At 40.6% G+C, this 25,516-nt stretch overlaps 1 protein-coding gene across 1 annotated transcript in view; it reads right to left on the bottom strand.

The window, feature by feature from the left end:
- Positions 1–25,516, bottom strand: part of Efcab14 (EF-hand calcium binding domain 14) — a 44,729-nt gene that overhangs the window by 4,701 nt on the left and 14,512 nt on the right. Inside the window, exons 4-9 of the mRNA XM_075944812.1 lie at positions 22,895–22,993; positions 18,762–18,872; positions 17,599–17,685; positions 16,581–16,772; positions 9,046–9,157; positions 7,343–7,462 (exon numbers count right to left, since the gene is read on the bottom strand). Of these exons, the coding sequence (XP_075800927.1) occupies positions 7,343–7,462; positions 9,046–9,157; positions 16,581–16,772; positions 17,599–17,685; positions 18,762–18,872; positions 22,895–22,993 (721 nt within the window). The remainder of the gene's footprint in view (positions 1–7,342; positions 7,463–9,045; positions 9,158–16,580; positions 16,773–17,598; positions 17,686–18,761; positions 18,873–22,894; positions 22,994–25,516) is intronic.

Below are 25,516 nucleotides of genomic sequence, written 5' to 3'. Positions count from 1 at the left end.
CATAACATGCACACTTTGTGTGGATGTGCTGTGTTAGTCTGCAGGACACAATTGACACATAACATGCACACTTTGTGTGGATGTGCTGTGTTAGTCTGCAGGACACAATTGACACATAACATGCACACTTTGTGTGGATGTGCTGTGTTAGTCTGCAGGACACAATTGACACATAACATGCACACTTTGTGTGGATGTGCTGTGTTAGTCTGCAGGACACAATTGACACATAACATGCACACTTTGCAGTGCATGTGTCCTTGTGCCACACACCACCAAATGCTGCACTTTGCTTTGGATTTGAGACTATTGTATGCTGTGAACTGCAGTGTTTTTATTGTATATAACCAAGTTTTCTCTTCTTATAGAAACATAATGGTTTGTAGAAAACAAAGGCTTTTAATGTTTTCTTGCCGTTATTCTTTAGCATGTATCAAATCAGTACATCTTTTGATTGTGTTGTGTTAGAATGTTTGATTTTTAAAATTGCTATTTGAGTTGCTGACTTGAGTTTCCAATTTCTGAAATGGTCCTAAAGATACTTTTGCTATATTGTACTACATATTTATGTGAGCTGCATTCTCAGTACTGCTGATTATAAAATACAAAGATCAACCAACTTTGAAAAACACTGAAGTGTATCAAATATGGTTGGGCACAAATTTTCATATTACCTAGTAGGGTTCTTTCTACTATGTAGCATTGTCTTTCTGGATCCAGAAATTGAGTAGCTCAAGAATCAGGGACTTGAGAGGGAAATAAACACAGGAGGGAGGAGGGTAAAATTGGTAAAGATATCTGAAAAAGTCAAAAGGAATCATACATACTATTAACTACTTACCTAAACAAACCCTATAATATACATATGTCTTGTGTAAATATACATATATAGTTTGAATGAAATTTTCTCATCTGGGCTGATAATGCTCTCTCCAAAAGCCAAAGACCACCCAGAAAAACCTCAACATCAGGCATAAGAAGTTCTCTTTTGGTTGGTCGAGTTAGAGAGCTGATGGTTACTGCCAAGGTATCCATGCCACTACTGCGCTCTTGAGGTTCTTGTGCCGTGCTGGTCATCATTGTGTTTCGTAGGCATCATAGCAGGGTAGCACTCTTGGTTGCTTCCTTCCCAAAACATATGGGCTACTGCCACTGCCCTTGGTTGCCCTCCCCCACCAGAGGTGGATGGTGGTAGTCCACATTGCTGAAAACATTGTGCACTTCAGGTGCAGACTTCAGAGGCCCTTGAGGTGGAACTGACCCAAAAGCCTCCTTCCTAAGGATTAGCTTTTTTGGTACCAGAGGTACCGATTAAGCTTCCAAAGGAAGGAAGCAACCAAGAGTGCTACCCTGCTATGATGCCTACGAAACACAATGATGACCAGCACGGCACAAGAACCTCAAGAGCGCAGTAGTGGCATGGATACCTTGGCAGTAACCATCAGCTCTCTAACTCGACTTAATAATACCTGCTTAAGTTAGGAGGGAAATTATGCCTAGTATTGGAAACTTAGTCAACTACCTAGACCTAGTAAAGTCACGGACTTTGGAGGAGAAACTCTAACCAGCATAATTCCTAACAATACTCTAAAAATGTTTGTCCTTATATCTACAGGTAAGGGTAGTAGAAATTTCCTTTATCAAGGATAGTTCTCTTGGCAACAAGCAGAAAACATTAGTGAAAACTGCAACCAATAAAAATGCAGAGTTGTGGAGCCCAGTCCCAGTGGGTACAAAACAACTCCCATATCTAAGGCTCAGGGAACACTGCAGAAGACACACCCATAAAGCCTTTTTTTTTCTTCTGGTTTTTCGAGACAGGGTTTCTCTGTAGCTTTGGAACCTTGGAACCTGTCCTGGAACTAGCTGTTGTAAACCAGGCTGGCCTCGAACTCACAGAGATCCGCCTGCCTCTGCCTCTTGAGTTCTGGGATTAAAGGTGTGAACCACCGCCCGGCTTTATAAAGTGTTACCAATAGACATGCTTAAATATGAACTGAACAGGATAACAACAATAGACATGCCAAAGTGGATGGGGAAAGCCCACGAAGCTTCAACCATACAAAAGAACTCCAGGCAACCAGGGAGTGCAAAGAGTAGGAGAAATAAACTTTCCAGGGACGAGCATACCAATTGGTTATTTTAGACCAAATGGTCACTCCTGAAAACACATACATATGAGTAACATTATACAGACTGAACAGGTTATATTTAGAAACACACACACACACACACACACATGCATGCAACAATTAATGAAAAAAAGAGGCCATAAAGTTGAAAGAGAGCAAGGAGGGAAATATGGGAGGTTTTGGAGGAAGGAAAGAAAGGGAGGAGTTGATGTAATTATAATCCAAAAATAAAAGAAATTAAAAAAAGGAGGGACTCAGGATCACAAACTGCTTTATGACCACTAGCACAGTCACCATCAAGAAACGTAGGGAAAGTGGATTGATTCATTATACATGGCTACTGGTAGACACATTTTCAACAATGGTTTGGCAGTTCAAGAATTATGTGACCTAGATGCTGAAAAAGCCTTTGACAAAATACAACAATCCTTCATGATAAAAGACTTGGAGAGAGCAGAGATATAAGGGACACACCTAAACATAATAATGACGATATACAGCAAGCCAACAGCCAATATCAAACTAAGTGGAGAGAAACTCCCAGCGATCCCAATGAAATCAGGAACAAGACATAGTTTATTCACTCTCTCCAAATCTATTCAATATAGTACTTGAAGTTCTAGCTAGAGTAATAAAAAAACAAAAGGAGATCAAGGGGATACAAATTGGAAAAGAAGAAGTCAAACTCTCACTATTTGCTGATAATATGATAGTTTACATAAGCGACCCCAAAAATTCTATCAAGGAACTTCTACAACTCATAAACACCTTCAGTAATGTAGCAGGATACAAGATTAACTAAAAAAAAAATCAGTAGCCCTCCTGTACACAGATGATAAATGGGCTGAGAAAGAAATCAGAGAAACATCACCCTTCACAATAGCTACTAATAGCATAAAATATCTTGGAGTAACTCTAACTAAACAAGTGGAAGACCTGTATGATGAGAACTTTAAATCTTTAAAGAAAGAAATTGAAGAAGATACCACAAAGTGGAAAGATCTCCCATGCTCTTGGGTAGGTAGAATTAACATAGTAAAAATGACAATCTTACAAAAAGCAATCTATAGATTCAATGCAATCCCAGAGAACCTAGACAACAAAGAGAACCCTAAGAGAGACATACACAGATCTAAACTACATGGGACGTAGAAAAAGACAAGATCTCCTGAATAAATTGGGACCATGGGGACCATGGGAGAGGGAAGAAAGGGAGGGGAGAAGTAGGGAGGAGAGTAGAGAAAAATATATAGCTCAATAAAAACAATAAAAACTAAAACAAACAAAAAACCAGAATGGTTAATTAGGACAAGTCAACATTTAAACAATCATTCTGGCTGATACATTATTCTATAGAACACATTTTCTATAGAAAACAGTAATTTCCTTCTTTTTTTTAATTTTTTAATTTTTTTAAGAGATGGGGTCTCGCTATGTTGGCCAGGCTGGAGTGCAGGTCCCAGGTGCGACCCCACTACTGATCAGCACGGGAGTTTTGACCTGAAAACAGTCATTTCTTGACTCAAAATGAAGAGGTTTGCTTTTGAATGTGATTGCTGTGTAAAGGCAATGATAAGTCACTGTGTTCCTCACAGACACCTGAGGACAGACAACTCATCAGAGCAGCTGAGCAGGTGACTGTGGGAATGATCAGGAGGCAGACTGTCTATACCTTGTTCATATAGAACTTACTTCGTTTAATGAATTCCCTGCTTTTCTCTTAGATTATTCTTTAAGACATCTGTTTTCTACTGGCCACTCTTATGAGTAAGTCCAAACTCTAGGAGTCACTGGTGTTTAAACATTTGTAGCATGCTGGAGGACATTATATCATATACATTTGTACTTAAAAGTATTATTTATGATGAAAATGTTAAATATGTGTTTTAATTGACAAATTGTATGATAAAATTTAAAATTATACCTATGAATAAAACATCAATTTAATTAAAACAAAATAAAGAATTATATGACCTAGCAATTTTATTCCTAGGCACTGAGTCAGGAGAAAAACATGTTTCTATAAAACTTATGCACTCATGTTCACAGCAGCATCAGTAATTGCACAAAAGTGGAAACAGCTCAACTATCTGGACGGATGAACCACACGTGAATACACCATAATGGACTATTACTCAGTCATAGGAAGTACTGCTTCATGCCACAACATGAAAAGAGCGCTCTGATGAAAGGGGCATACACGAGGCCATATATTGTATGATTCCACGTCTACGAATGAAACAACCCAAATACATAAATCCAAAGAGACAGTGCTTGCTAGGAACCAGAAGGTGGTAACTGGAGAACAATTTAAATATTTCTCTTACTTATTGATTTTCTATTTGTATGTGTGTATATGTATACGTATACACGGCAAAGCACACACGGAGAGCAGAGGACAACCCGTGGAAGTGGGTTTTCTTTTCCCCACCATGCGGATCCAACTTAAATGGCCAGAATTGATGCCAAGTATTGAAGCATCTGGCAGGTCTCGGGAGGAAGAGCTGAGTGTGAGGCTTCATTCTGGGGTGATGGAAACGCTATGGTATTCGACAGCGGTGACGGCTAAATAGCCTCGAGAATTACTAAGGCCCACAGATGATACAGTTTAAAAAAGAACCACAGGACTCTCTGTCTGCCTCTGTATTTATTTTTTGTTGGTTGATGCCACTAGTCAATTTGTGTTTAAAAAAATAACTAAGGTATCAGTTTCCAACAAAAGCCTTTAACATTTACAAAGGATCTGAGCCAGGTGTGATAGTGTATGCTGTAACCCAGAGTTCAAGACCAACCTTAGGTATATAGAGTGTTGAGGTCAACCTGGGCTACATGAGACTCTGTCCCAAAACAGACAGACAAAACCAAAAATAAACAAACAAACAAACAAACAAATAAAGTAAACCAACAAAAAATCCAAAAGGGGTTTAGAGGGATTGCTCAGTGGTCGGGAGTGTACTACTCTTCCAGAGGACCAGAGTTCAGTTTGCAGCATCCTTGTTGGGTGGCTCACAAATGCCTGCAGCTCCAGCGCCAGGAAGATCTTATGCCTCTGGACTTGGAGAGAGTACACACCATTAGGAATTGTGTAAAAATAAATAATGGAAAAATTTAGAAGTAAAAAAGAAAAAGGACTCGATTGAGTTCTTATGCTTACTTCATAATACTGAAGAAGTGAAGGTTTCTGGGCTGTGTTTCTTTAAAAGCCTTCCTGAATATTTTCCTTTAGTTATTCAAGATCACACTTGGACCCCACAGGCCTCTTGCCATTTGGTACTGGGGAGGAATGAAAATGTGCCAAAGGGAGGAGGAGCAGTTTCTGTGCAAGACCTGCTCCACCGAGGATTTCCTACAAACTTCCGACTGGCCCTCTCACTGCTGCCATAGGCCGGCAGTGCAGCTGGTGAGGCCTCAGAGGCTCCTGATCTACAGAGTGAGTTCCAGGATAGCAAGGGCTATTACACAGAGAATCTCACAAAACACAGAACAAAAAATGACTTATTTAACTTTATTGTATGTGCACTGGTGTGAAGGTGTAAGATCCTCTGGAACTGGAGTTACAGACAGTTGTGAGCTACCATGTGGGTGCTGGGAATTGAACCCTCGTCTTCCAGAAGAGCAGCCAGTGCTCTTAACCACTGAGCCATCTCTCAGCCCCAGAAATTCTTTTTGTTTTGTTTTGTTTTTTTTTTTTTTGTTTTTTCGAGACAGGGTTTCTCTGTGGTTTTGGAGCCTGTCCTGGAACTAGCTCTTGTAGACCAGGCTGGTCTCGAACTCACAGAGATCCGCCTGCCTCTGCCTCCCGAGTGCTGGGATTAAAGGCGTGCGCCACCACCGCCCGGCCCCAGAAATTCTTTTTAAAAGAGAGTAAATACAATGACTGCCCTTACTCGCCAGAAGACAAAGGAAAACCACCAGAGGCAGGGGAAAAGAAGAGCATTTAAGCGTTAATGAATTGCAGCACGTAAGCAACTCATTCATTCAGTCACACAATCATGTCTACCAGGCTCTGAGCTGCAGGTTAGGGAGTGAAGAGGACAGATACTTTACTCATGGAAGCTAAATTTTGTTTCTTCCCAGGGAATTTCCATAGAGTAGCATATGCAAAGTAGGAACAAACAAAACAAACCATAATGTATAGGAAGTGCCTACTCCAGACCTGGGACACAATGCACAGGGCACCTAAGGCAAAGTGAAGAGCCAGTGGAAGTATGTGACCAGAACTGGGTGATTTCCAGCCGGCCCAAGAACCGCAGGAGGCCTCAACCTTACAACGAAGAGTAGAAGGCCTTACTGGAAAGAAGCAAACGTCATCCTGTGAAACTCAGCATTTTATGGGTATTTATTTTGCTCATTGCCCTCCTAGAGGGTCATGAAAACAGTCAACTCTGACTTGTTTTGCTAATCTCACAGAATTGTTTTGGCTTTTTTCTGTTCTCTGCATTAGACAACATATCCACGAGCAAAGAAAAGACTTTCTTTGGAGACACACTCTTACTATATATAGCACAGGCTGGCCTCAATTTCTTTATCTTTGTGCCTCAGACCCCTGAGTGCTGGGATTAGAGGTGTGTGCCACTGTGTCTGGTTCAGACTGTATCTTACAGTGTATCCCCATTCTTTGACGGAACGCCTTAAAACACACTGAAAGACACTATGGAGGCTTTGGAGACAGCCTCAGTTTGAATTCTGTCTCAAGCAATCATCTACTGATCAGATTTCTGTAGCTGGCCCAATAATGTTGGCTGTAAAATGTGTGTAATATGTTCCTGTGTCCCATGTCACGTGTGAAGATCAGAGGACAACTCCGGAGTCATCTCTCTGCTCCACCTTAGTTGGTGCTGGGGCTTGCACTTAGGTCACCAGGCTACAAATGCTGTTACCCACTGAGCCATCTCTCTGATCCCTGTTCACCATTTTTGTTTTTGAGAAAGTATTTCTCACTAGCTTGGAACTCAACAAGTAGGTTAGGCTGGCCGGACACTGAGCCCCTAGGATCCGCTGTCTCCACATCCCCAGTGCTGGAATCAGAAGAGTGTGTGCCACCACACCTGTTTGTTGTTTTTTTTACACGAGTTCTGGGGACTGAACTCAGTCTTTACCACTCTCTGAGCCATCTCTCCAGTCCATTAGATAGGCTTTTGTTTTTAAACAAGAAACCATTAAAAAGCTATAACAGTTACAGTGTTGAACATTTCCATCATTAATGTTACCTTTGATACTAGAAATCCCTGGTAGGGAGATAGGTTTTAGCTGGGTCTCAATTTGATCTCCAAGAACGTGTGAAAATTTTGGCAGCGTTGATGGATCTGATGTGAAGTTGTGTACTTGCTCTGCAACAAACATACACACTTTTATTACAATCAATTCTAACACCAAATTAAACTAGTATTGAAGACCACCTTTTAGGACAACAGTACACATATCCAACTTCAGAGTAGCTGAGAGTTAAAGGCGTGGACTGAGGGACGTTTGTGGACAAGTCAGGAGGAATCAGTATTACATTAAGGTCTGAATCAGAACCCGTGCACCAGGTTGCATAGCCCTAATCTGAAATGCCCTCAAATTCAAAGCTTTCAGAGTACAGACACAGGCGGGAAATTCCACACGACTTCATGTGATGGTCACAGTCAATTAAAGGTGACCTAAAAATACAAATAAAATTAACACCAGGCCACATGTATATGGATAATGCATATATGAAATATGAATGATTTTTTTCAAGATGGTTTTTCTGGGTAGCCTTGGCTGTCCTGGAACTCACTCTATAGACCAGAACTAACAGAGATCTGCTTGCCTCTGTCTCTCGAGTACTGGGAATAAAGGCGTGCACCACCACTGTCGAGCATCAAAGATTTGTGTATTTAGACTTGAATACTAACTCAAAGAAAACCTGCTAATACCCTCCAAAAAGGAAAGAACCCCAAATTGATAATACTTTAGGCCTCATAAGTAATAATAAGGATATTATTGGAGCCGGGCGGTGGTGGCGCACGCCTTTAATCCCAGCACTCGGGAGGCAGAGGCAGGCGGATCTCTGTGAGTTCAAGACCAGCCCGGTCTACAAGAGCTAGTTCCAGGACAGGCTCCAAAACTACAGAGAAACCCTGTCTCGAAAAACCAAAAAAAAAAAAAAAAAGGTATTATTGGATAAGGAATACTCAAGCTATAGTACAGCTGCCATCATTTAAGCTAGATGCTAAGACTTTAGTTGGATAAGTCTTTTGACTTCTTGGGAAACAGGCTGTTAAGTCTGATATAGGGGCCTGAGCCATGTTACCATAAGATAATGTTAGGGGAAGGCCTTCAATGTACTTCTGTTTCTCACAGGAGAGAATCCGAGGGAATCTATCCTACGTCTCCAAAGCTGAAGAATGCTTGAGGCAGGGAGTTTAAAGCCAATACTGTCTAATACCGTGTTCTATCCTCACAGGGCCTAAATCAGTAGATGGTTAATTAATGCATCTGATAATATTGATTGTGTCCTTACCTACAGCCAAGTGGCCTATAAATGGAATAATTCCATCATTACATGTTAATGACTTTCAGGAGGACTAATATTTATTTTTAAGTAAATTTTAATGCACTCACAATAACAGAAACATAACATTTAGGGCTGGTTTAATATAAGCTATGACAGTAACATTTTTGCCTATAATTGGATGCAGACAGCATGGAGAAGTCTATTTCCAGCTAAACATTACCCGTTCTCCCCTTAATAGACTGGAGTACAAATCAAGTACAAAATGGGCTTTTGCTAAATGAAAGTGAAGTGCATCAGCCTCATCTCTGTGCGCTCAGGCATCACTCACTCGCTTTCATCAGTGCTGGCGGACACCGTCCCTACTCCCTGTGTGGGAGGCAGGCAGGCTGCCCAAGCCTGCGTGAAATATTCAGAAGCCAGCTGGCTGCTCACCTTCCTCTGCAGTCTCTGGAGGCCTGTTGCTTCCAGGTTTGTTTGTGAGAGCACTGATCAGCTGCAGTTTTTCTCGCAGCTTGGACACCTGAGAATTTGAATTATCTTCTTTCTGCCCAAAACAAAGATCAGAGAGGTTTAAGGTAGAAGTGACTCCTACCTGGAGACTCCGCTGTATTCCCAGAACACATTTTGCATGGAGAGTCTGGCCTTTACCAGGGTCCCTCTAAAGTCAATAATGGACGGGCAACTACTGGGCTGTCTTTGGGGCAGCACTGATGAGTGTGTAGCTGGATTTATGCTAGACCATTAAGGACACATTATGTTCTCCACGATCTGTTTCACCATGAACATCCCATTGATAGGGGAAGGCATGCACGTGTCAGCAGAAAAGAAAGATTTTCTTCTTTCAGTAAAGAAAATGTGCCCTTTCTCAGGTGCCCATGCTGCACCTGCTTCCTAGATGATGGGGACACTGTTTCCTGGAGCTATTTTACACTAACTAAAAAATGGCCTCAGATATCACCTTATGACCATGCCATCTGAAGCAAAACTTTAAAAAAAAGGCAGAGGAACTCAGTCAAACCACAAGCTTTTACAGGATCCAGCCAATGCCCCTACTGTAAAGATCCAGCTGGTGGCAGGAACTGTCAGAGACAAGAAAAAGAGTTGGGATAGTTCTAATTTAACTGTTACCAGAGTTTGCCTTCTTCCCAGCTATTTCTAGAATGGCATATAAAAAAACAGATTAATCGCAAAGAGAGAAGCCTGCTTTTCCTGTGGCTAGTGTCTGCTTACTGCATGAAAAGGCCTGGTCCTCTGTTTAGGAGTACCACTGCATCCCATTTCTCACACATCCCTTTCCTATCTTTACTCCTACCCTACTAGCTACTGTGCAGTGGATACTTAGCTTATTTAGGGAGATACAATAGGGACATATGAATGAAACTAGATGCTAAATGCTTACTGCCAGGAGAAAATGAGTCTGGCTAGGATGCTTTGATGAACTAACAATGAAGAAACTGATCAAGTGGCATAAGACGCAAAGGATCTAAAAGTAAAGCGGAGAGATTTAGGCAGAAATGCAGCGTGTCCTGACCTGACTGTTAAAGTGTGACTTACTATGGAAATCATGATGTGGGATGTCCTTCTGTACACTGTGTCCTGACCTGACTGTTAAAGTGTGACTTACTATGGAAATCATGATGTGAGATGTCCTTCTGTACATGTGTTGCTTTTATTGGTTGATGAATAAAGCTGTTTTGACCAATGGCTAAGCAGGGTAAAGTCAGGTGGGAAATCCGAACAAAGATATAGAAAGTAGGCGGAGCCAAAGAGACGCCATGTAGCTGCTGAAGGAGACAGACACTGCATCCTTACCAGTAAGCCACAACCTAATGCTGATGATATACAGATTAGTAAAAATGGGTTAATTTAAGAAGTAAGAGTTATTTAATAAGAAGCCTAAGCTAATAGGCCAAGCAGTGTTGTAATTAATATACTTTCTGTGTTACTATTGGGAAACAAGTGAGTAGTCTCTGCCTACAAATTGCATGCCAACTGTGAGGCAACTACATCCACATAAAAGCTGAGAGAGCTTGGGATGGAAATTCTAGACACAAAAGAACAGAATTAAGCACAGCTTCTTTGTAGCCGCAATTTTTTCAGATAGGCTCTGTTTGCTGGCAGCAAGCAGAGGCGCAGCTCCTCTAAGAGAAGGCTTCCTGACTCAGCATTAGCAATAAAAACTGCACGGCTTCCCACTCTTAGCATGAACTCTGTCTCCTTAATGAGGTCCTGCATTTAAATGGGGTTTGTAAGCATCATGCTACAACCTGCTTAATGATAACATAGACGTGCTGCGTCCCTGGAGCTGGGGCAATGAGCACAGCTTGCAGGAAGAGGCAGTGAACGTACTTCCACCATATTAAAAGGCCAAGAGAGGCAGAACCAGCATCCAGGACTGCCGTGATCACACTGCTTACCATTTTAAAATGTTACTTGTCAGAAAAGGATTTCAGATACATAACAGGACAAATTCAGACATAAAAGACCTCTAAATGAGACACAGTGTGTTTAAAAAATGTACATAGGTTTGAGAGAGAGAGGAAAAAGTATATTATATAGACAGTTATAAAAAGAAGTAAATAGTTTTAAAAAATGAAACAAAGTCTTTACAGTGACAGCAAAAGTAATATAAAAAGATTAAAGGAATAAAAAAATAAGCCACATTAAGATGGAATATATAGTCTGGATTATGCATATTATTGTATTTTCTTTGAATTTTTGGCTGCAGAAAGTTATATGATTGTGGGGGCTGCTAAATTAAACCAACACATATATTTTAAAAGTATCTTGACTTGGAAATTTGAGTCTGAAGAATATGTTGCTTTGGAAAAGAGGCTCTGCTTTTGTTTCTACAAAGGATGGGAACCTGTGGATTCCATCCAAACTAATGTGGTTTGATGGAACAAGACCCTCCTGACAGGTCTCCATGAACCCTAAAAATACTTCTCCCAACAAAGAACAGGAAGCAGTTTGGAGAGAACAACTCCCAAATTCCCAAAATTACTGTTTATAAATGTTTGTTTTCATTTAAAGGGGGTTGATTATAAGTGATTAATGTTCAGAGTCAATTTCTAAAAAAAAAGTGGGGAGATATAGAGATGAATACTTTGCATTGGTATGGATCTTGTCTATTGATACAAATTTAAGGTTGATTTGTTACACTGTGTTTATGTATTTTTGCTCTTGTTTAAGGTATTCTGTTTATGTAGCTCATTTAAAATGTATATTTAAAAATACAGAATAATAGATAGTTATCTGTAATAATCAAAATGGTAGTCATGTTAGTCAGGTTTTCTGGATGTACAGAGACATATTTCAAATGGATAGGCATTCTTCATATCTTTCAAATACCTATATAATATGGCATTTAAAATGTTTTAAGAATTTAGACTTTTTTTCAACAGTGAGACATGTCTGCTTCTGGCAGCACCAATTACTTCAGAGCGGTTGATAGGCATTGAAAAAACTCATTATGGAATTTGTCTTCAATGTGACAAGGCTAGCCATTTGGGTAAGAAACTGCTCTTGCCTGGACTTATTTATGGCATGCTGTATGAACTGGACATGCAGGACTCAAAGAAAAGTGACTGCTAAACATTACAAAAGATGGGATGGTCCTTCAGGGTTCCAGACTCACAGAAGAAACTGCTAGACACTCTTCTGCAGAATACAGAAGAAAGTGACTGATGAACTGCCAAGATAGGCGAAACAGCCTTTCAAATTTCCTGCTTCATGAAAAAAGTTTGCCAAGTACTATGGGCCTGTAGGTTGAAAAAATTGAGTGACCACCCAGGCAGCAAGATGTCCCTGCCAATTCTAGAACTTTGGAAGTTGCTTACAATGCACTTCCTGTTTACTTGGGTAATATTATACCCTTCTAGGGTCTTTGATGGAGTTGAAAAATAGACAGTTATAATTATAGTTTTCCTTAGTTATGATAAAAGATAAATTAGATATGAAACTTTAGACTCACAAAGATAGGATATTATTTTCCTTAATTTGACAAATGTATATGGACTAAATATTATAACTGTAATTCATGCTTGATACCTGTTTTGTTATATGTAATTTTACTATGTTAAAGTTAAAACCTTCCTTTTTATTTAGATAGAAAAGGGGAGACGATGTGGGATGTCCTTCTGTATGTGTTGCTTTTATTAGTTGATGAATAAAGCTGTTTTGGCCAATGGTTTAGTAGAGCAAGATAGGCAGGAAATCTGAACAGAAATACATATACAAAGAGTAGGAGGAGTCATGGAGATGCCACATAGCTGCTGAAGGAGACAGATGCTAGAACCTTACTGGTAGGCTACAGCCTCGGGGTGATACATAGATTAATAAATGGGTTGATTTAAGATGTAAGAGTTAATTAATAAGAAGCCCAGGCTAATAGGCCAAGTAGTGTTGTAATTAACATAGTTTCTGTGTGATTATTTGGATCTGAGCAGTCAGGAAATGAGCTAGCAGTCTCCATCTACACCTTAAGTTTACACATCCCTATCTTTACTCCTACCCTACTAACTACTATGCAGTGGATACTTAGCTTATTTAGGGAGATACAATAGGGACATATGAATGAAACTAGATGCTAAATGCTTTGATGAACTAATATGAAGAGACTGACCAAATAGCATGAAGTTATCAGACGCAAAGGATCTAAAAGTAAAGCAGAGAGATTTAGGCAGAAATGCAGTACTGTGTTCTGACCTGACTGTTAAAGTGTGACTTACTATGGAAATCACTACTAATTTCTAATAGTAACCATCTGTTATTTTGTGTGTGTGTTTAACCTTTAAATATGGCTCTTACAATCTTCTTGTCATTCTCTAAGTGAGGTTTGAAAAATGCATGGAAACAGTTTAAAAACTTAACAAAAGCCCAGCTTATAATGCATCAAAATCTTAAATATACACAACTTTATCTAGATAATTGCCAAGGATAAAACCGCTAGCTAAAATCACTAAGGATGAAAAAGTAGATAGAAAGCTTTCCATCAAAAGCTTCCATAAGATGACCAGCCAAGTTCATCTCCTCTGAACTCACACACTGTGTGCACCTCAGATGACGCTGTAGTCACTCACTCTTCCTGCTTTCCCTTCACCTCAGCAGGTCTTAAAAGGCCCACGAAAGTGTTGAGAATACAATCTAAATGTGAAATGAGTTTTAAGCTGGACACCATTTTTAGATTATCTATGCCTCTGTCCCTTACCATTGGTTTAGATAACTGTGCTAATTAATTTTTGTCAAGTAGATAGAAACTAGAGTTTCCTGGGAAGAGGGAACCTCAGCTGAGGAACTGCCTCCGTTAGACTGGCCTGTGAACAGTATACAGGGCATTTTCTTAATTGCTAATTGAGGAAGGAGAGCCCAACCCATTGAAGGTGGTGAAATCCCTAGGCAGGTGGGCCTGAACTGTATAGAAAAGGAGCTGAGCAAGCCAGAGGAAACAAGCCAGGAAGTGGTGTTCCTCTGCAGTTTCTGCTTCAAGCTCTTGCTTTGGCTTCCCTTGATAATGGACTGTAATCCATATGATGTAATACACCTTCCTCCTGTGTTGTTTTCAATCATGGTCACAGTAATAAAGCAGACTAGGATAATGACTGTCTTAGCTTAAAAGCTGTTTCCTTAGGAAAGCCCACCTGATCCCTACGCTTTCCCATGCTGCAGTACTTACTTGACTTGTGATTAAGAATCTGTTCAGTTCTGTGGGCTGTCCCACAAAAGGGGCCACATATCTGCCTTACTCACTGTGGCCATCCCAGCTCCCAGTAAAGTGCTGAGCACAAGGTAGGTGCCTGATGTCCTATTCATTCACTCACTAATATCCCAATGTACTAACCGCTCTGCCCTGGAATTTATCACAGGAGAAACGCTCCTCTTAGAGGGAACAGCTTACAGATTCTGATGCATTTGTTTTACTTTATGGGAGCTTCCTGTTTACTGTTATACTCTGGGCCTTTACAGACTCAATTCTGTTGCTCACAAAAGACTCCCTTTTCAGAGTGGCAGCCCTATTACTCATCTTAGAGGGTAACGAAAAGAGAAGAAAAGGTTAAGGAGAAACATTAAAACTTGAATGACATAAAATACTTTTGTGTGTTTGTATGGTGTATATATGTGTTCATATGAGTATGTGCATGCACACGTGTGTGTGCATAGGCAGAGGCTGATAATCATCAGTCACTGAACCTAGAGCTTGCCATTTTGAGTAGGGTAGCTGGCCAATGAGCTCCAGGAATCTGTCTGTCTCTGTTCCCCCCAGAACTAATGGGTTTCAGATTCATGCCACTGTGCCAGCTTTTATGTGGGTGCTGGGGGTCTGAACTCAGGCCTTCATGCTTGTATGGCAGGCACTTTATCAACTGAGCCATCTCTCCAACCCTGACACTTAACACTTCTTAAACAAATTGGTCAAGTTTATTGAAAGGATCGGAACCACTTTAAACGTAGACGGCAAAGGAGTAGGAGAACAGAAGAGAATGAAGACGGGCACAAGAAGACAGAGCGGAAATAGAGGCTTCCAAACATTTTAGTCACAAACTTTAAAACTGAAGTATAAAGGCAACAGAACTTCTGCCCAGATCCAGGCTTGGTCTGTTGCTATTGGAAGAAATAGCAGGACAGATGGCTACTGTTACCAACTATCTTTGCTGGATTAAAAATAAGAAGGGGGTTGGGGTGGTAAGTTTTCACAGTAAGCCTTGAAAACCCTGCAAGGCACATTATTCATCAAATCATTCAAAGTTCTCAGCTCCTACTTAGCTTAGCTGAGTTCAAAAGGGCTTTAAGAACTAGGACTCCTTTAATCTTCACAGCTTTGTAGTAAATTACACACTCTTGTAAAGCAGGCTGGCCAGGCGGAGGGGGACAGGTCTCCCTACCCCACCTTTCAAAGCCATACTCGGGCAGCTTGCCAAAGCTCGCTGTGGCAGAGCCAGCTCAAGCATTCCTTACCCTGTGCCAGGGCTCGACTTTACATGTGGGTTAGCTTCCAGCTTTGGCGGTTACTTGAATTTACACTATAGTTTCCTGGATTTGGTTTCCATCAAAAAAAAGTATCATGTCTTTGCTCTATTGTACTTTTAAAAGTGAGACCTATCACTGTTAACGAAACGATCCACATGAATCACATACAGATGAAAAACAAACACACTCTTTTCATGAGTATGAAAAGCAGTGACCCTCAGAGCCAGCAAGTGGGCACCACCACCACCTGGCCTGACTTCACCTCTTAAAAAATGTTTTAATTAGCAAATATTAGTTCTACATCATGATGGGTTTCATTCTATTTTTACCCATATACATAATATATTTATCAGCATCACCTCCATCCACTCCCCCATTAGCCCTTCTGTGTTCCTCCCACGCCTGCTAATCTCCTCCTCCCATCTAATTCCCCTTTCCTCTCATGTTTTTCCTGTGTGACCCAATTGGTTTCATTAGGGTTTGTTTATAGAAGCAAATTCATCTGTTTTAAATGATTTTCCTAATATTATATGCAAAAGGCTTCCTCTAATATGCAGACAGGAGCAGGATGAATCTGAAAGCCAAGTTCAAGGTTAAAAAAAATGGCACAAGATTGTTATATCTACCACTTTTACTACTTCTAACACCTGAAGAGAAGAGAAAAGAAAGGAAAGGGAAGGAAGGAAAAAGACTTCCTTTGGAAAAACATCAAGTTTCCCTACCTGATGGGCCATTGGCAACATTGTAAAAGACTTCATTCCTGCCAACAAGTTGTAGTAAGTTGAATGATTACACTGGCCCTCGATCTCACCCCTTTCAGACACACATGTCCTGTGCACTTCAGAGAGCTATTATACGGATTTAAGCAGACATAAGCACAAAACAAATGTATAGCCTCTTAAGTATGCCAGACACTGCTCACACAAGGAGGGGGGATATCATCTATGTACAGACAATGCACACCAACACAGAGCATGCCAAGCAGATCTGAAAAGGCTTACCATGCTGGAGGTCAGGTTTGCTCTTTTTTCTGCCTTGCTCAGTGCAACCACATCACTTTCTACCAGGCTGAGTCTCTGTGTCAGGCTACTGAGTGTCTCGTTCATCCCCTCGAATTTAAGGTCACTCTGTCTCTGGTATCCCACTACAGTACTGTTGATCTCTTCTAAGGAGTTTTGAAGGTACAGGATATCCTAGGGTGGAAATAAACAAATTTGGGATCCCAAATACTGCAGCTAGACAAGCAGGACAGGAGCAATGCAGCAACCGTTATTTGCATCAAGGAGTAAGGAACTTTTCCTGGCTGCGGAACTGCCTGAAACTGCTTTGCTCTTTCTTCTATCAACAGTTATGCCCTCTCTTGCACTGCTTGGCCTCAGCTAGGCAGGAAGGGGAAGAAGAGAAGTGACTGCAAACTCCCAGTCCAATCCCTCAAAGCGGTGAGTTTGGGAATTAATTTCCTGATGTTTACCTCACTTGCTGGCAGGAGAGCATATTGGGTTATTAACTGAAGTCCCATTAACTTAATTGGTCAGAACAAAACTACCTTAGGAACAATACCAATTACTGAATTGGCTCATGTAACAAAAGCACAGCAAGTAGTGCATTATTTAGTACAAGATTCAATTATTTTTATTGACATCGTCTAGTACTGATTGCTACTTAAAAAGGAATGATGACTATAGGTTTTGAAGGACATTAAACTCAGGACAGAAATTCTTCTTAGAGAAGCTTTCCTTTATTTTCTTTAATGTGATTCTGAACCCAGTATCCCTGCCTCTTCCTCTCCAGCCTTTTCTCTTTAGACTTCAGAAAACACCAGTTTCAAGGATATGTTTCTCAACATTCTTACCAGAGTTTTCTATGGCTCAAACCAGCCATCATTTTGGATTTTGCCTAGATTGCTATTTGCATATGTCTTTTCTGCTCAGTTCTCAGACAGGAGGGTGATGTATGAGGCACTGTATGCTAAGCCCACATTCCTCAGACTGCCTCTATAGCCCACCCAAGCAAAAGTACCTGTTTTGAACTTTCACTGTGGGTTTTATTGTCAAGTTCTGATGTAGCTGAAGATGATGGCATGATTTGGTTGCTTCCATTGGTCTCCTTTAAGAAATGTTAATACATATGAAAGTTAGTACATAGACAACAATTAACTACTAGGTTACTTAACCATCTTAGATGGTCCCCGAACAGTCTTGCCTCCCTAGGATGTAGCCATGGATTAATCTACAGTAGTTCCCCAAAGCTTATATTATGAGCCATATGAAAGGAGTCATGGCTATCATGGACTTTTGAGAGTGTTCAGCCTGAAGCAGAGGCTGGATAGCAGCACCCAGATTACTCCAGGAACCTGAGCTCCTCCTATTATGCCTCTCAGTTTCCTACTGGGATGAATTCTTTTGAAACTCCTCTCTCCTCTCCCCATTACCTGTAGCACAGCCAGTGAATGTGCACACGACTGCTTTCCTTTAACACACGCTGATGTCTGTGTCAGAGGTTGACTTGTCCCTCTCCTCCCCGCTGCTCTCGTCTCTCTTTGCAGACACTTAAGTATAACATGCTTAGATATATTTTCACCCTTTACTGGGGAAAAACTATAAAGCTGATTCTTTTGCAGCCCACAACTATGGTTTAGTACAGTGTGCTAGTAGGAAGATCACTATTGGCAGTCATGGGAAGTTAAAAGATGCTGATCCAATTACAATGATGTAATTGGCAAAACAGTGTTCCTTAAAATCTGAACTCCTAGGTATTTATTAACCTTGCTTTCATACAAATTGAAGGTAAAATTAAAAAGAAAAAGATGTAACATCCATGGTTCTAGGAAGCAGAAGGTATACAATTAGGAAAAAGTATTTTACGAAATGGGTCATTACTTGAGAGCACGTGCAAGATAAAGGAAATGGTGAGTTATGTCTTTATTACCATGGGTCACAGAGGTCCTCAGTTACCATATTTACCAAAGACCTAGTTTTCAATCCTATTTACCTTCACGGTTTGACGTACAGATGGCAGACCAATGAGTACACATTGCTTGTTGGAGAGTTTTTGTTTTGTTTTGTTTTTGTTTTTTTAAAGCAGGCAGAATAGGATCTGCTTAGTTCATTGGGATCATGACTCTGACACAGGAAACGGTGAGCAGGTGCATGGTGCCTTTCTCTCATGTTAACAGATCTTACCATACTGCTCTGCAGTGATTCCAAGGTTTTCTTGTGTTCATCCACAGTTTTCTGTATCGCCTCCACAGCCAGATGGACACTGTTTAAAGTATTGCCAATGGAAGCTACGCTCTGAATAGAAAAAGAAATGTAGGAATATCAGTTTTCCCTTTTAAGAGCTTTACTAGTAAGTATAACAGACATGCAATACATTCACATATTCAAAATGCATAATAAATCTGTGAAACTATTTCCATAATAGAAGCAATAGACATTACCCAACCTCAATTTCTTCATGCCTCTATGTAACTTCCCAAGACAACCATTTATATTCACTTTCTGTTATTATATATCAGTTTGTATTTTCTAGAACTTTACATAAATAAATACATACTTTAAAAAGCTTTTTTTTAGTTTGTCTTCTTTTACTAAGTGCAACTGAGATTCATTTATGTCTAAGCTGCTCAGCATGTTACATGCCATTGTATGGTTTTTATCAACTTGTTTATTAACCAATTAATGGATGTTTAGCTATTTTCAGGATTCAACTATTACAAATAAAGCTGTGATAAACATTCATGTGGAAGTCTACATGCAGACTTGTGCCCTCATCTCCTTTTATACTTTCTCGTTGTCACAATACACAGATCCACAGCTGTGCAGATCTGTCTTAACTTACAAACTATCTTTTAAAATGGTTGTGTCATTTTACAGTCTCATTAGTGGTTTAAAAGGGTTCCCACTGCTCCATACATCCACAAATACAGGTGATGTTAATTTAAAAAATTTTTCATTCTAATGGCAGTGTAGTGGTATGCTATGATTTTAGTTTACACTAAAGCACTAATTAAATATAAATCAGTATTTTAATTCTTCCAACTATAGTCAAACTATGAATTCCATGTAATTTATACTGAAACAATTAGCAAAGACAGACACATTTGTTCTTTCTATGAATAGTTTCCCATATATAAAAATCAAGCCATTTTCTCAATTAAGAAAATCCACAGTCTTCCCTAAATAAAATACATTTTCCTAAAAAAGTATTTATAACAGTCAAATACTGGAAAAGGAACACTAAAAGAATAATCTGGGACTCACAGACAATATGCCTACCCCTAAACTATGTATGATAAACACCCTGCAGGCAAGCAGATAACCAGTCAAGGTTGTTGACTGTCAACAGTCACAAGCATTAAGCGACGACTTTTGAGCAAAATTGGGTGGTATGATTTTTTTGGCTCTAGGAAACCTACCTGGCAGTAGAATTCTGTCAGCAATGACTGTAGTTAGGCAACTACTTAGTGTTAAGAATATTTCTTAAGACGAGCCTCTCTGTCGACGCAAATAATTCCAATCAGACCAAATAAAAGATGCCCATGTTTAATGCAGCGCTCCCGGGTGGCACCAGGAAAGCATGGCAGAGGAAGAGAGAGAAGGGCAGACCACACAAAACCCGGAGACCACGTGTTCATCTCTGGGGGGCAGTTTAAGTAGCCTGCGGGAGTGGTCTTGACCTTCCCTGGGGAGGAGTCACCCTTTGGCAGGCTTTCTTGGAGGTGGAGTTTGGACTAAAGGCAACTCTCAGGGGAGGGGCTTGAAATGGAGTTCTTGCCCAGTATTCCAAAGATGGGTGCCAGGGGCTGGGATAAGGTTTCCAACTATAATATTCCAGGCTCTGTATAAAGGGGTGTTAGGAAGCTGGGGTGATGCTTTTGACCAAACACTTATTTTGCTCATATTAGTCCTAAAGAACCCAAGTATGCAGAGGGCATGGTTCAGAAGTCATCTTTAAAATAAATTAAGAAATTATGCACATTTGTATGAGTATATGTGTGGGTATGTGCATGTGAACGCAAGTGCCCATGGAGGTCAAAAGATGTTATTGCATCCTCTGGAGCTAGAGGTACAGGAACCAAACTCTGGGCCTTGGCAAGAGCGGTATGTGCTCTTAACCGATGATCTATCTCTTCAGTTGCCATGAGTTACTTTTTAAAAAAATCCAAAAGAATGTTATTATTTGGTTATTTGGTGGGTTTTATCCTTTTATTAAGACATACTGACGATTTACAATGTGACAACAGTACTTTTAACCAAAGTTATTGTATTGTTTTGAGGTGGTCTCATATAGCCCATGCTTGCCATATAGCAAAGGATGACTTTGAAGGACGATCTTCCTGCCTCTACCTTCCACATGCTGGGATTATAGGCCTGTATCACCACAACTGGTTTTATGAGGTGCTGAGGATCAAATCTAGGGCTTTGTGCATGCTAGGCAAGCACTCACCCAACAGAGCTGCATCCCCAGCCTCCAAGGTAACAATTTTTTTTGTTTTTGTTTTTTGAGACAGGGTTTCTCTGTGGTTTTGGAGCCTGTCCTGGAACTAGCTCTTGGAGACCAGGCTGGTCTCGAACTCACAGAGATCCGCCTGCCTCTGCCTCCCGAGTGCTGGGATTAAAGGAGTGTGCCAACACCGCCGGGCCCAAAGTAACATTTTAAAATTACACTGAAACAAGAATTCAAGGAAACAGGAGTTGGTAACATTTTCAATATTTAAAAAAATCACATAGCATAAATGAAAGCTAGCTAGGTTTTTGTTGTTATTGTTTTGTTGTTTCGTTTTTTGCTAGCTAGGTTTTGGAGATAAACTATAATTTCGAAACTGAAATATAGTTTAAAATAAAAGCAGAACCCAGCAGGATTTGCAAAGAGATAACGTTTGGGGTAGTCTCTAAGTTACTATGCTACATAAACACTGTTGTTGCAAAAAGCTGCCAGACACTCAAAGACACCTACTGTTAGAGAATCCTCACTGGCTGGCTGGGCCTGTCAGGACACAGGAAGATAGTGAGCTCTTGTTCGGGGGTTGTTTTTTAGGAAAGCAGCTGACAGATCACGTAAATCCTAGAATGAAACTCTGAAACTAGTATTCCTACCAACTGCAAAGTGCCTGGTACACACTGGAGAAAGCTCCACAAGTGTTTATTGAATTATCAAGAGCAAGAACAAGCCAGTTTCCTTTTCTGATGTAAGTCTGCCAAGTTGCTTCTGTAAGACTACAGAGGCCTGCTTTTTCCTTCTCGGTCCTTGGGAACGATGGCAAGAATCTGCTTCATTAAAGTTGCCTCAATCTTTTTAATTTAAATGTTGAGAACAGATGGCCATACTAATGAGTAGCAAATTATAGGGACTGAGCACACAGTGCTGCGGCTGCAAAACATCAAGTCTTATTTCTGTTTGTGGTTTAGCAATTTTTCACTTTGTGTAACAATCTAGGTATTTATGGACCGAGTCTGGCATATGATTGAATCAAACATCACAGGCTACTTTTTAAAAAGCCAAGGACCCTAGATTTAAAAGAGTCCACAGCTCAAGGGCTCTTATTTCTAAAACCCTTCTTTCATTTTTTGTTATGGCGGGACGCTCTTGTGTTCAATTGGAAACCATGTTCTCCCTTCCAACCTCTCTCCACTCTTCGCACTCAGCTCCAGGCATTCCTGAGTCTCATCCTCTGGATCCCACTTGTCTGCTGTTAACTGCACACCAGGGCTCATAAACAAACAGAGATTATCAACTGCTATGTGCACAGGCACTGAGGTCTATGGTGTACATACAAGTGACTGTTTAGGATGTCTACAAACACCTTTAGAAAATAATACCAAACTGTTTCCAAAGTATTTTTTTTCTCAAATTATCCCCACCAGTGTTTAAAAGTGCCCTTTGTCACATAACTGCTCCTTAATTTCTAACTTCTGCAGTTCATCCTAGATCATCTTTAAACAGCAAAACAAAACAAACAACTCAACTCCTTCCCAATCACGGAAAAGTTGGTGTTTAGAGCAACTCTCATCCGTGACTGGTCGGGGCTCCTGAAGACAGTGTAACGACAAACTGAAAAGCAAACTGCTACCTGCTAACATGGTGGTCCCAGCAGAGCAACTCGAGAACACACACAGACAAAGGGTGATAAACTGTAGAAACCATAAAGTAACCTGTTGAAAATTAAAGTCCCAACTAGCAAAGCTGATTTGAGCCCCACAGGACACAATGGCATACTTCACACTGCTCTTTTGGAGCAGCTGATGTCAAATGCCAGGTTTTCAAAGTGAACTCCTAATTCCAGCATTAGGTAGTGTCCAAACATAGCACTTACCTTCTGAAGTCCCTCTACAGTGCTAGGCAGGCTAAGTAAGTCTGCAGCCGACTTGACATTGGCTTTCAGGTGGTTTACCGCAGAACTCAACAGAGAAATCTGAAAAGGATTAATAAACAAAGAAAACAGAATTTGTAGAGTATGCGCTTCCTTCACAAGCTCTATGCTCACAATGTCAAGGTCCCTGTCAGCTCTCGGGAGCAGAGGAACTATGGTGCTTTGGGAAGAGCTGAAAATCAGGAAGCAGGAGGCAGAGCCATGTGCCATTCTTTACCTTGGTCCTAGCAGCTACAGGGCCCAAACTCTTAAATAACTCAAAAGAGGCGGTGATTACCATACAATCCTTCAAGAGTTGAACAGGAAAAAACTGATGATCAAGGACCACTTCAAAACTTCACTTTGGTAAAAGAGAACACCTATTTAACTGAACTTTTGTTCCTGTCCGAGTGGGAACATATATTATAAAGTAAAAGCCCATCATCACAAAATATAGTCCACAGGAACTGTATCCTGACAACTTGAATAGCACTTTCAACTACTCAGGGACTTGGTTTTGGTTTAATAATGTGATTAATATTTCAAACTCAATAGCTCAACCAAAGCATTACTTTGCACCCTGAAGGAGCTCAATAAATACCCACTGACTCACTGAAAGATGCAATGAATGTATTAAAACAGGAATTGAATCAAAATAAAATGTGGCTTCCTTTCTACTGGTAGGATTTAAGTATCTGGACTCCTATCTGAATGGGGTCTGGGGGAACCTGTGAAACATGCAATTTCAGGCTCTGAGTTCACATTCTAGTAAGTCCTGCAGTGTGACTCAAAACACTCTTCAAAGAGTCTTGGTGCCAGACTGCTTTCTTATTCTAAATTTTAGGATGAGAATAAAGGTCTACCAATAATTGTAACAAAGAGTAGCTTCATAAACACCCAACTTTCTGGGTTCTTGTGACAGGCCAAGCAGTGGTGGCACCAGAGGATGTCACAGCAGGGCCAGATTCCTTTTCATTCCTTCAACAAGTTCTTGGCATTTGCTTTGTGCTGACACCTTAGCTGCAACCCTAGGGATTCAGCCAGAACATTCTGCTAAGCTGCTTCACAATTCCTGACACACAGAGACTGAGATAATGAAGGGTTACTGTGTTAGGCCACTAAGTTTGAGGATTAAATGTAACCCAGCAACAGATGATCAATATAGGTCACAAGAGTTAAATGACATGTGACTAGCGCTCGGTACAGCTACCTGACACAAATGATCAAGCCAGCGGCATTTCTTTAGGAGGGAAATTGAGTGCTTACCCATGTCATCCTCCCTAAGAGTTCTCAAACACACGGATCACTCACTAATGTGCTAACTCTATCCATTCCAAAACAAAAAGGTGAGACACCTCAGCCCACATGAGAAATACTTTTAGAAAGCTATAAACCTCATAGAGTGGCAATTGCATCAGGAAGGATTTTTTTGTTGTGTTTTTGCCATTCCTTTAAGAAGCTATGGACAATACTGAGTCGTCAGAGAACACAAGCAAACAGGCATTCTCGTGCATCGTACATGGGAATGTGAACCGGAAAGGGATTGTTCTGAAGGAATAGCCCTCAAAACCTGAAATGTTTACATATTTTGTTCAGTGCCTTCATTTATAGAAACCCATTCTGAAGATTACTTGTGCACAAGTCTTTATTTGAACCAGCGGATGTGTAGATATATTCATGAACAAAGAATGCCGTAGTACAGCACATGCCGCATCTCTCCTTATTCACATGCAGACTTGATATATAACCCATAAGCTGATTCATATTCAAAGCTATGATCATTTTACAAGTACATATGAGGTGCAGACACTACTACCGACACGAGACAACTATGTATAAATGTGAAGGGAAGGGACTACTCTCCTAGGTATGTTTTACAATTATTCTACATGCCCTATTATGTAATATCTTTCAGACACTAGTGAAGAAACTCCTTTCACTGACAACTGGCCAGATCCCAAAGGGATAACACACTGCGCTCTAGGTGATCTGGGCAGAAACTATTCTGTCCAACATCTTGAAGCTACGGCAGAGCTAGTCACAAGTATCCTAGGAACATAATGGTCTCAGAGAAGGCAGTGTGGCTGCTGGAAGCTGCCATTTCACTTAACACTAGAGAACTAATGAAAGCCAACCCAGGAGGACTAGGTTAGGTCGTCGTCTCTCTGCGTCACAAACACTGTAGGTCTAGGCTCTGGAGCGCCCGCTGCATCCCTGAGGGAGTGTGCTCTGGAGAGCTTACTGCCAACTCTGCAGTTGCTAGTCACATAAACAGTGTTTTTCTCATTTAAAGAACTGGATCACCGGCTCAGTTATACACCCCAGAACCCCCCTCTACAGCAGAGACAAACTGTGTGGGAAACTACAGTAAACGTACATGTACAATGGGACTGGAGAGACAAGGGGTACTCTCCCATTGTCTCTGACCTCAAACAGATACATTAGAGACTGTGAGATTGGATTCAAGCATTACAGAACAAACATCACATTTTACAATCTGAAGACCTAAAAACTGAGTTACAGGAAAAAAAAATCACATTCTAACCAAAAAATGAGTTATGACTTCTATGCATATTATATGATTTT

Source organism: Microtus pennsylvanicus, chromosome 13, assembly GCF_037038515.1.
Source record: "Microtus pennsylvanicus isolate mMicPen1 chromosome 13, mMicPen1.hap1, whole genome shotgun sequence".
Lineage (NCBI taxonomy): Eukaryota > Metazoa > Chordata > Mammalia > Rodentia > Cricetidae > Microtus > Microtus pennsylvanicus.
This window is presented reverse-complemented; position numbering and strand designations above follow the sequence as displayed.